The sequence below is a fragment of the Pseudorasbora parva genome, chromosome 18 (genome assembly GCF_024679245.1).
Source record: "Pseudorasbora parva isolate DD20220531a chromosome 18, ASM2467924v1, whole genome shotgun sequence".
Lineage (NCBI taxonomy): Eukaryota > Metazoa > Chordata > Actinopteri > Cypriniformes > Gobionidae > Pseudorasbora > Pseudorasbora parva.
Window position 1 is genome coordinate 31,921,394 of NC_090189.1, and position 12,367 is coordinate 31,933,760.

The following is a 12,367-nucleotide window of genomic DNA, read 5'->3' on the forward strand; positions in this document are numbered from 1 at the left end:
GCCCATCACTTCAGAAGGCCTTTATTAACCCTCCGGAGCCATGTGAAGTAAGTTTATGATGGATGGATTTTTTTGAGCTTCAAACATGTCATTCACTGCCATTATAAAGCTTGACAGCATCAGGATATTTATTAATGTAACTCTGATTGTGTTCATCAGAAGAAAGTCATATACACTTAAGATGGCTTGAGGGTGAGAAAATCATCATTTTTATTTTAAAATGAACTAATCCTTTAATGAAAATGTCAATGTAGGCTAAGCACAACACGATAATACGTTTGAAAACAGCCGTTACATTTTACAGCGCAGCGCTGGTCAACCTATCAATTAGAGAAACAAATCTTGTAATTTACTTAATGACTTTTCTGACCAGCTAGTACACAAAACACTTTAGAATTCAATTAATGGAACACATGCTTGTTCTTACTCTTCCGTTTTAATTTGGTTTTGTATACAGTTGCTCTAGCACCATAACTCAAGTGAAAGTCACTTAACTAGTCCATTTAAGGCAAAATTACTTTCATTAAAATATGGCCTCACTATTACACTATTAACCAGGACTTAATAGTACATGCATCCATGCACATGCAATTACTGCGCTGTAATGAAGTCTCTAGTCACAGTTATAAAGGCTACATCACTAGAGAGATGAGACTAACAACCTGGCTATCAAAGAACCCTTTAACTCTTTCAAAATAGTAATTTAACCATCTGTCCCATAAAATCTAACATAATAGCTGCCTGGATTCATTTTCCTTCCGTGAGCGGATTGGCCCTTAGACGCCTCCTGAGTTCAGTGAATATTTCATTTCATGCTATCTACCCTAATATAAACGCCCACAGAGATGGGGCGAGAAATCTTCATTCCAATTTATAGTCTGCGAAATCGTGGGGAGCAAGACAATTGTAGTTATCACAAAGGGGTTGCATGAGGGTTTTTAAACAATTCTTAACTTAAGTGCGTTAGTATTTGTGTGCTTACCTGCAACGAGTTGAGATACTAATTGCTTCTTCTCATTGAGGATGTTGACAGACACGTTCTTAGAAGACTGCAGGAACAATGGGCTTCCCTGACATTAAAAAATAAAATAAAATAAATAAATAAATCAAAAATTAATAAATTGCACTTTTTTACTTGCAAAAAATAGAGGTAACCTGCAATTGTTACACTGCGCATAAGCAATTTATGAGAATCATTGTTGAACACTGTAGATACTTGAAATCAATCCAAAAAAACACACCATTGCACATTGCTCTGGCTCCAAAATGTAAAGTTGACAGGATTGTCACTTGCACAGTCAGGCCAGTGCTGCGCATCGTTCACTAAAGTTTATTATTTGCTCATCTTTTTAAGTCTTATCAATTTAAACATCTAAGCGATTGTAAACTAGTCAGTACTCAAGCGCTTTCTTGTGAGATGGTTTTCTTTGCGTGCATACATAAAGCCACCTGACAAACAGCTCACGAGTAACAAAACGCTCATTATTTTTCGCTAATTATAGTGCTTTAACGGTCAAAAACACACAACATTATGTCAAAATTCCAGCTAGTATCCTTTTAAACACAGTTGGTTATGTCTTAAATAAACGTGTAGCAGTATAAAATGGATCCGTGCACTAGCACTTAAAGTGACAGCAGCATAATATGAGTCTGATAAAACACAAAAGATAAATTTAATTGTAAGGAATCAGAATTGTGTTTCATTTATACAGGACTAAAAGACAATCCAGTGTTCGTCAATCTACTGAGACAGAGCCCTGAAACTTCTGTATTGTTTTTCTTGTCTTGTGTGAGTGCACAGTTTTGAGCAAACTCAAGCGTGGTGTTCGGATCCCAGCACTTTGCTCTAGTTTGGTTTCGGTTTTGTGATGAGATTCGGACATTCATGCTCCTTGTGTTTGTCTTCTGTTGTGAGCGCAATGATTTAGCATTCCCTTGTTCTTGTGCGCTCTGTCTTGTCGTGAGAGTGCGCACTTTTATGTCCATGTGTGTTGTGTTTGTGTAGCACGCGGTTTATGCGGTTTCATGATATGTTTTGTCTTGTGTGGTATAGCACGCAGCTTTTTTGTGAGAACATGCAGCTTTTGAGTTCTCATGTTCATGTCACGTTTAATGTGAGCACATGGCTTGTCATGTGTTCCTTTGTGCCATGTGCTCTCATGTCTATTGTCTAACCCCGCCCACCTTATTTCCTGATTTTTGGTTAATTGACCCCACCTGTCTTCCCTCGTTACCCTCTTTTGTTTGCTCCCTATTTATTCTCCTTGTGTTTGCAGAATGTGCGTTGTGTTTCTCTGCTCCTTAAGCCAAGCCAAGTCCACGTCAAGTCTTTTTTTCCCCCTTGGGGTAGTTTTTGTTGTCTTGTTTTATTTTATTGTTATTATTAAAGGATTAGTTCACCCAAAAAATAGCTCACCCTAATGTCGTTCCACACACATAAGACCTCCGTTCATCTTCGGAACACAGTTTAAGATATTTTATATTAAGTCCGAGAGATTCTGCCTCTCCATTGAAAATGTATGCACAGTGTACTGTCCCTTTCCAGAAGGACCAGAAAGGTAATAAAAACATCATCAAAGTAGTCCATTTGTGACATCTGTGAGAATCTCTTGAATCAGTGAATCGATTCATGATTCGGATCGCCAATGTCACATGATTTCAGAGGTTTGGCAGTTTGACACGCAATCCGAATCATGAATCAATACGCTGATTCATAACCGTTCGCATCTTTGTTTGAGGATTGAAAACAAACCTGAAAGAGAACATAATGCTGAATAAAGTCATAGTTTTTGTTATTTTGGGACCAAAATGTATTTTTGATGCTTCAAGAGATTCTAACTAACCCATAGATGTCACATATGGACTACTTTGACCATGTTTTTATTACCATTCTGGTCCTTCTGGAAAGGGACAAAATACTGTGCATACGTTTTCAATGGAGAGACAGATGAAAGGAGGTCTTACGGGTGTGGATCGACATTAGGTTGAGTCATTATTTACATACATTTCATTTTTGGGTGAACTAACCCTTTAAAGAAACCCACTTATCTGCATTATTGAGTCCTCTCTTCTTCCCTACACCCAACCCTACAGGAAGTCATTCATTTTCAATGTGAGCTGAGTCTTGGACGAAGTCAGGTCAACTTTATGGTAATGAGCTATGACGCAGTCTGGCAACAACCAATCAGAATGTAGAAGTCATCTGCTTGAGAGGATTCCAGAGAACGCAATCCTATAAACTTTGGTTCCGACCACATTAGTTCCCAAGCAAAATGGAAGAGAGGTTGATCTTTGCTGTGGCGGGTTTGATAAGGAAATATTTTCACACTAGGACAAATTAATTTACTCAAAACAACACAGATGTGACCAATTGCATTAAGGCTACACTTCAACCAGGACATATATTGTAATGTAGGCTGCACACAAATTAATGTGAATGTTAATTAAAGATCTAGGCTGGTAAACATCTTTTATAAACTGCATTTTGAAATTAGATTAGCACTTAAACATGAGCACAAAAGCCATACTACACAATTGGCTTTTAATTGATTTATTTAATTAGCAAACATGTAACTGTAATTGTTAAGTTCTGTCACTATCCAAAGTAAAAACAAAACAAAAAAACAAGCATTCAGTATATCAGAGAGTCCACAAATCTTTCTTCAGTGTTTGGTTTCCTGATTATAACCCTTCTTTTTCCAGTACTATTCCTTTGAGCTCTGAATCTCTCTTTCAACAGTCTTTCTTCAAATCTCCTTCTTGCATACTCTCTCTCCTCCCCCTCACGAGTGGACATGCCCCCTTCTACTGATTGGCTACAAGTTTGTTGCTGCGCTCGGTCCGATCCACTTTCAACAGCGTTTCTCAGAAATTGCTTACTGCGCCTTTAAATTGCTATTTCAACCTGATCTTACCCTGTATTTTGTCTTATTGCACTGGCTATTTTCTTTTTCTTTTCTGGCTATTCTATTTATTTGTATTTCTGCTTGAAACAAATGAAAGAAAAAAAAAGAAAAAAAACAGCCGGTGCAAAACACACACAATCAAGATACATTCTCTGAAAACATCTTAATATTTTATGCAGTCATGCTTATCAGGTGAATGTATCTTATGTTAAGGCTGTTTAGGCAATGTGTCTGGGAAATAAGACAATGATACTTGGTCAAAAATGATTTTGCAGTGTTACACGTTTGCCTGTGAGTGCACAAAATGAGCATTTGTGAAGTCTCTCCTCAGGCAGGGTACTGTGCAAACACTGTGCAAAAAAATTCTCTCTATGCTTAGGGGCCATTCAAAAATGAACACAGCATGCGTGTCTGGGTTGATTTAAGAGTTGGGCAGATGGTCTCCTCCAAGAATACATAAAAATAAAAATAAATAAAAATCCAAGACATCCATCTGCATTCAGCTGAAAATAGCCAACAAAAACAATGATACTGCATTAAAGTCTTTGGTAGTAACATCCGGCATGCAAGATATGGATACAGATATCTGTCATAATCTATTTTAGAACAAGATTTTATGCTCCAGTTGACTATTTAAATAAAGATACTACTATTGTGTTGCATATTAAAAACTAGAGATAGGTCTTTAATGTAAATTATGCATTGTAGTTTTGCTGTTCTGTTTTAACTCAAGTGTAAAATGTTTTCTTTGCAGATGCTCTTCATTATTATGAGAACATCTGGTTTTCTGAAAAAATAGGTCAGAAAAAAAAAAATCTACTGTTGTTGTAAGGCTTATTAAGACAAACAAAAACTGTTACTTGACACAAGCTATATTTTCCATGACATGCACTCCCATTATATTTCATTAATTTCTTTGTTATTGAGGAAATATAATGTCCTGGTATCAGGAAAATACATTTTATATCTTAAAATCTAAAGCTTTTTTTGTTTTGTTTTTTGAGTTGGGTGTTAGAATTATATGTTAATTATAACACTACTATAAATGTGATTGAAAATCAAACAAATGTAATCTGACATATTTCAGAAAATGCAATGAGAAAAAAAAAAAAAAAAGACTGGGTGGTTAAAAAGGATGGTTTAGGAGAAATTTGGAAGGATTTGTGACATAAGCCAAAAAGGAAAGTTTTTAAGAACTTAGTGGAGAATAAGAACAAAAATGTGCAATGACAAAGTAAACAAGGTCAATTCTGATTTAATTTTGACTTTAAAGTCTCAATGCAATAGAAATGTGAACCAGATTCATCTTATGCTGATACTAGTAGAGTGTTGTTTACACAGAGAAACATCAGGAATGCAACAGGTGTTCAATTATTCATGACACTGTGACCTTCTGAATAAAACATACATCTAAAATGTACCATCTAACATACATCGAACAAAGAAAAGGTTTGGAATGTTACACAAAAGGGAGTGCGAAATAATGAATAACAGTAGTGGATGTCTACGGTCTATTTCAAGTAATCTTATGTAATTATAGAACATCATTTTATATCCTTTATTTTAAACATTTTTCTTTTTATTCGTTAAACATTTTGTATGCTCCAGTGTGTGGCAGTCAGTTAAGCACCAGCGGATCAATAGGTTGGTTGATTCATCCCTAGGTTGCTATGAACTAGAAATGTGGCAACAGCTGGTGGGTGACTGAGGTTACAGTTCTGTGCCTATGGCACTTTATGGGAATGCTCCTGCAATGCATTTTCTGCAACTTGCTTTGAATTAAATCATCTGAAAGTTTTTTTTTTTTTTTTTTTTTTTTTTATGAAATCATGAAAAATCCTGGTTTAATGCATGGCAATTTAGATAGAAAGGCAGACAGATATGGATGGATGGATGGATGGATGGATGGATGGATGGATGGATGGATGGATGGATGGATGGATGGATGGATGGATGGATGGATGGATGGATGGATGGATGGATGGATGGATGGATGGATGGATATTGTAATATCATGGATTGATGGATGGATATTGTAATATAATGGATGAAAGGATGGATTGATAGATATTGTAATATCATAGATGAAAGGATGGATGGATATTGTAATACCATGGATGGATTGATAGACATTGTAATATCATGGATTGATGGATGATGGATGGATGGATGGATGGATGGATATTGTAAAATCATGGATAATGGATGGATGGATGGATGGATGGATGGGTGGATATTGTAATATCATGGATGGATGGAGGATGGATGGATTGACTGATTGATAGATATAGTAATATCATGGATGGATGGATGATATTGTAATATCATGGATGGATGGATGGATATTGTAATATCATGGATAAAAGGATGGATGGATGGATGGATGGATGGATATTATAATATCATGGATGGATGGGGGATGAATGGATTGGTGTATATTGTGATATCATGGATAAAAGGATGAATGGATGTATGGATGGATGGATGGATGGATTGGTGGATATTATAATATCATGGATGGATGGAGGATGGATGGATTGGTGGATATTGTGATATCATGGATAAAAGGATGAATGGATGGATGGATGGATGGATGGATTGGTGGATATTATAATATCATGGATGGATGGAGGATGGATGGATTGGTGTATATTGTGATATCATGGATGGATGGATGGATGGATGGATGGATTGGTGGATATTGTAATATCATGGATGGATGGAGGATGGATGGATTGGTGTATATTGTGATATCATGGATGGATGGATGGATGGATTGGTGGATATTGTAATATCATGGATGGATGGAAGATGGATGGATTGATTGATTGATCGATTGATTGATAGATATTGTAATATCATGGATAAAAGGATGGATGGATGGATGGATGGATGGATGGATGGATGGATATTATAATATCATGGATGGATGGGGGATGAATGGATTGGTGTATATTGTGATATCATGGATAAAAGGATGGAAGGATGGATGGATGGATGGATGGATTGGTGGATATTATAATATCATGGATGGATGGATGGAGGATGATGGATTGGTGGATATTGTGATATCATGGATAAAAGGATGGATGGATGGATGGATGGATGGATGGATGGATGGATGGAGGATGGATGGATTGGTGGATATTGTAATATCATGGATGGATGGATGGATGGATGGATGGATTGGTGGATATTGTAATATCATGGATGGATGGATATATAATTATAATTCAGAATAGTAAATGAGTATAATTTCTTATTTGATAAATGCATGAAATAAACGTTATGCCATTTAATTAATCTTATTTGAACATATATATTTGATTAATTAAGCAATTAATTATGTTGTTCACATGTAAAATGCTTATAAATATTAAAATATTAATAATGTATATTTAGATTCTATGTAAACATAAGAAACTGTACGTTTTAGAACCACACTTAATGTACAAATATGTGTGTGTTGGTTATTTCTCCTGCTGTCGCCATCTTAGCGTGCGCTGATTGTCTAATTCTTAGGGCGACTCTTTCACTCCTACCGCAGTGGATGGGAGTTTCCTCTCATCACCGGTCCCATCAGGCCATTGCTATTCACCTCACCTCATCTCCTCTGTCTGTTTCTCTCTATCACTCTGTCTTTCACTCTCTCCGGTCTCACTCGTGCTAGACAGATGAGATAACGCCAGCACCCTACACATTATCAAGCCATCCATCCACTGCAGCCTCACTGATATTATTACGCCTGGACATTGTGTGCGAGAGAGAATGTATGTCCTCTTTGCTATCGCGCTGACAGGCCCTGATGTGCACTTACTGGTCTGGACTGGATTTCTTTGGCATACAGGGGCTGAAGGAATTCGGAATCGCCCTCCAGTTTCAGGCCTCTATCTGTGATACGCAGGTGACCCATGCCATCCTGCAGAAAGTGAACAAAAGAAAAGGAGAGAAAAAAGCAACAGGTTAATGGGATTTTAAAAACGCTTAAGAGTTTTATTAAAACATTTCTAGATGGTGAATGGAAGCCAAATGGAAGCCATTTGGAAGTAATTGATGTGATTAGAATTTGCCTCACTGCAATGAGTGAATTAATATTTATCTTAAAGCTACACTGTGTGATATTTCCCCCCATCTAGTGGTGAAAAGGTATATGACCATCCAGTGAATAATAGTTTCTGTTCCTCTCAATTCTGATTTCTTTTTAACTCCTACGGTGGCCAATTTAGTCCAAGATTAACATGGCAATCCCCCTCTTCACATTCGACATGGTGCCATCGAGTGTTAAAACGCGAAAGGGGAAGCTTGGATTTATGGGTATGTCCCTCTTTGGCTAATGTACTTTCAAGATGGAGGGGCAACATGGCGACCAGCATTCGAACCCCTCACCCGTATGTATTTTCAATGGCATATTATAAATTTACGAGAATACTTTATTACTTGAAAGAAGTAAATATACATTAATGAGCACATTTATTTTTGAAAGAACTAAGTGATTTTAGCTAAGAATAAACAAAAAAAGTTACACAGTGTAGCTTTAAACAAATTAACACATATGAATTAGTAAAAAAATTATAAACATCCTTTACATAACATTTAAACTAAAAGCAAAATTATATTTTAAAAATCTTAATTTTAAAATAAATAAAACCTCACAAACCTTGTTAGATTTAAAATGGCAACAAGGTAAAAGGAGTAAACTTAATTCAATATATATTCTCTGGAAAAAAAAAGCTTTTGAAATACACGTACAGTATCTTCTTTAAGGTTTTTCACTGGACAATAACAAAACACAAACACTCTTTAACATTTTTACAGTGTTTTATATGATGTCAATGATCATATTTCAATTCCCATTGACAAGGAAAACTAACAAATCAAGCAGATTAAACAAGCCATCATCATTTTATTTTATTTTTGTTAGACAACTCCATGCTAATGTATGTATAATTCTATACTTCGTCTAGGTATGTATGTTTTTTGTTGATGAAATCCAGTCGTTTCAATAGGAGTCCAATGCTGCGTCCCAGTTCGCATGCTGTCCTGAATAGTATTTGAAAATAAAACTACTGTGTCCCAAATGAAAAGAGTATTCCAAAGATACTCGGACGTTCTCCTATTTACGGTCAGAATTCAAAGTGCAGATTGGCGCACTCTAACGGCTGATATTGCCCACAACCCATTGTGAGTTGGACAAGGATTCGATTAGAACTACAAACGCGGATAAAAGTGTTACAAAAACTACAAGCATGACGGATGTGCGAGTCCAGTGGTTAAGTGGAGAGGTTTATGTCGCTTTCCAGGCAACCCGTAACCCGTGTTAGTCCAACCTTCTACCTGTGAAAGTGCTCTGAATCTGCAGTCAAACCTGTGACTTCCCACCCGCGAACTCGCACTAGATCGATGTGCTCCCAGTTACGAGTCTTATGTCAGCAAAACAACAATGGCAGCCCCTACCGATGTGGTGTTTTTGGAAGTCGTACATGGTATTTTACATATAATGTAACATAAGGTATAACAGCTTCTCTTCCCTTATGCGCCATTTTTCTCCTCAGTTTCCCTCAAATACACCCTTAAAATAAAGGTGGCAGGAAGAACCAAAAATTAGTTTTGATGCTATAGAGGAACATTCAGTTATGCATTCTGTGATGCCATAGATGAACCATTTTTGGTTCGCCAAAGAACCGTTTTGTGAAAGGTTCTTTTTTTTCTAGAGAAGAACCATTTTTTTTCTAACCATTTTGTAGTCTAAAGAAACTTTTTGCACTACAAATAACTTCTGCAATGGAAAGGTTCTTTGGATATAAAAGGTTCTTCATGGAACCATACACCCTGCCAAAGAACATCGTCATGTATATACTTTCCATTTGAAATGTCTGTGGATGAGTTATGATGTCATATGATGTCATAAGCTTAGAGTCTCTACTTTCTGGAGATATGCATCACTTTGGCATTTACACAGAGTAATGTATTTACACTAAATTACTCTGGTGCCATTTCCGCCTGGATTTGGCCTACCCAAATTGAGAAGCCTCCCATACACACATACAGTGGTCTAGGTTCAAAATGTTGGTGTCATTTTACAGGAAACCTTTTGAAGTTACAAAAAACACTGCTAAAAGTGATAAACATGTAAGTATATGTTTTGTAAGCTGTTATACCCCCCCCCCCCCAAAAAAAGGTGCTTTTTTATTTTTTTTATATAAATTCATGAAATTGTGTAACTCAGGCCCTGTGTGCTCAAGGACCCTGCAGACAGTTTGGGATGTTTCCAGCTTGTATAATTAATTTAATGACACTGGAATATTGCATTTATATCACTGTATATGGTGGTGGGATGGGGTGGTGGAGGAAAAGGGGGAAAAAGGGGGGGTCATCCCTTCAGACCCATTTGAATAAATCTGCCATACAACATGACACAGACAAACTTATTTTTTCCACTATTTTCTGGAATTTAGTGGAAATAGCCCAAACTGCCTGCAGGTTCCTAGAGCACACAGGGCCTGAGTTACACACTTTCAAAAATGAATTTATGGGGGGAAAAAATCACAACTTTTTGGGGGGGTTATTACAGCTTAGACAACATATACTTCCATGTTAATGACTTTTAGCAGTGTTATATGTAACTTTAAAGGGTTTCCTGTATGGCACCAACATTTTGAACCTAGACCACTGTATGCGTGTATGGGAAGCTTTTCAATTTGGGTAGGCCAAATCCAGGCGGAAATCCCCAAAAATGGCCCTGAGTGTAAGAGGTTAAGAACCTTCATTTTTAAGATTGTAAGCAAGAAGTAAGCTCCTTTGGCGATAGAAATGATTGTAAACGCGCATAAGCCCCGCCACGCTTTATTTGCATCATAACATCCGGACTGAAAAAGAAATGATAATCTTTCATTGCGCAAAAGTATTATAATATGAAAGGCTTCAATATAGAGCAGCACAACGCATGCATGCGCTAATGCGCATCCTGTACGCAGATTGATGTGCTTGAAGCAACATGGAGTCATAGAGCACCCGCGCAGAGGCAGCGCTGCCGCTTCACAACATTCAAAGCACAAAGGAGAGAGATATTGATGCGTACTGTAGGCCTAATATGGCCTATCTATGAGATTGTTTGTTAAGCCTTTTCTGTAAACTCTTTTAAGTATAATAATAGGAATATTGAATCATCATTGTGTTGACTGTCATAACGTGACATAGTTTGAAAACGACAGCCGCAGCAGAGGGAGGGAAGAGTTTATGTGAACTTGAATTTATCGACTTCAATATTCATCTGTACCTCACATAAAACTATGAAAAAAAGCTAACGATAACTGTGTGTAAAGGCTTGAACTTTCATTTCATTTCACAATGCCATTTAATAACACATCATCATTGTTTCAAATGACCAAGTCACCACTTTAGATGAGGGGCCACAAACATGATGAAATCATGAGAAGCTAATGCTTAGTTAATGATGACTACTGTATTATAATGTCAACAGAATTCATGTGCTATGTGCTGAGCCTGTGGCCAGTTAGGGGGTCTGACCATTTACCTGCAGGCTACTATGAAAAAGAGATAAACATGCTTAACTCAGAGATCATGATTAATAAAAAACATTATTGATATACTGGTCTAGCCTGTGCATGCATAAGGTAGTGTGGATTTTTGTATATTCCTTTAATAATTCACTAGTTCACACTTACATTACACAAATAGAGTAAAGCTAATTAATTAGGTTAATTGTCTGAATGTGCTCTTTCCGATAAATTATAATAAAGCATAATTTAAAGTATTAAAGTAATTTAAAGTCTTACATTACATGCATGAATTAGATCAATGTTTTTTTGTGAATATGGAAACATCACGATCATGTGTAATAAACCATAATGTAGTATGATGTTGTACTCACCTTAGTTAATGTTTTAATTAAAGGGATCCCCTGGTGTTGAGACTTGTATGGCTTAATATAACATAAATGATGTCTCTTACTGAATTAGTAGAAAACCCATGAAAGATCTACGTTATTTAAAAAATCGATTTTTTATTTGGACCATGGGCGGCGCCATTTTGTTTGCGTTCTAGGTTGATGACGTATAATGGTTGAACTCCTCAATCAGCTGGCGTTACCCGTAGCTATTTTTACCACAACGCAACTCGAAAATTGTTTCAGAGTTAAACAAAACCAATGAATTGCTTTGTAATTGTACTTAAACACACTCAAACATACATGTGCACACAAACTCACCTACACAAGTCACAAACAGATCGGCGGCCGGGCACACACACCTGACAGACTGCGTTGTCTCAATCGAGATGTTGGGCTGCTCAGTCTCCACGACAGGGGCTGAATCCGAAATCGACCCCCTATACCCTGAAATAGGGCATTATTTGAAGGGACGGCCATTTGTAGTGTTGTCCGACATAGTGGACATGTTCGAGTGCAGTCATTCAGTCTCACGTTGCACCGCAGTGTACAGCCG

The 12,367-nt window shown here is 37.0% G+C and overlaps 1 protein-coding gene across 3 annotated transcripts in view; it reads right to left on the bottom strand.

Moving 5' to 3' along the window:
- Positions 1-12,367, bottom strand: part of sgcd (sarcoglycan, delta (dystrophin-associated glycoprotein)) — a 278,772-nt gene that overhangs the window by 70,226 nt on the left and 196,179 nt on the right. For all 3 annotated transcript variants that reach the window (XM_067423887.1, XM_067423885.1, XM_067423886.1), the window contains exons 3-4: positions 7,723-7,824; positions 983-1,070 (exon numbers count right to left, since the gene is read on the bottom strand). In XM_067423887.1, coding sequence (XP_067279988.1) covers positions 983-1,070; positions 7,723-7,824 — 190 coding nt within the window. The remainder of the gene's footprint in view (positions 1-982; positions 1,071-7,722; positions 7,825-12,367) is intronic.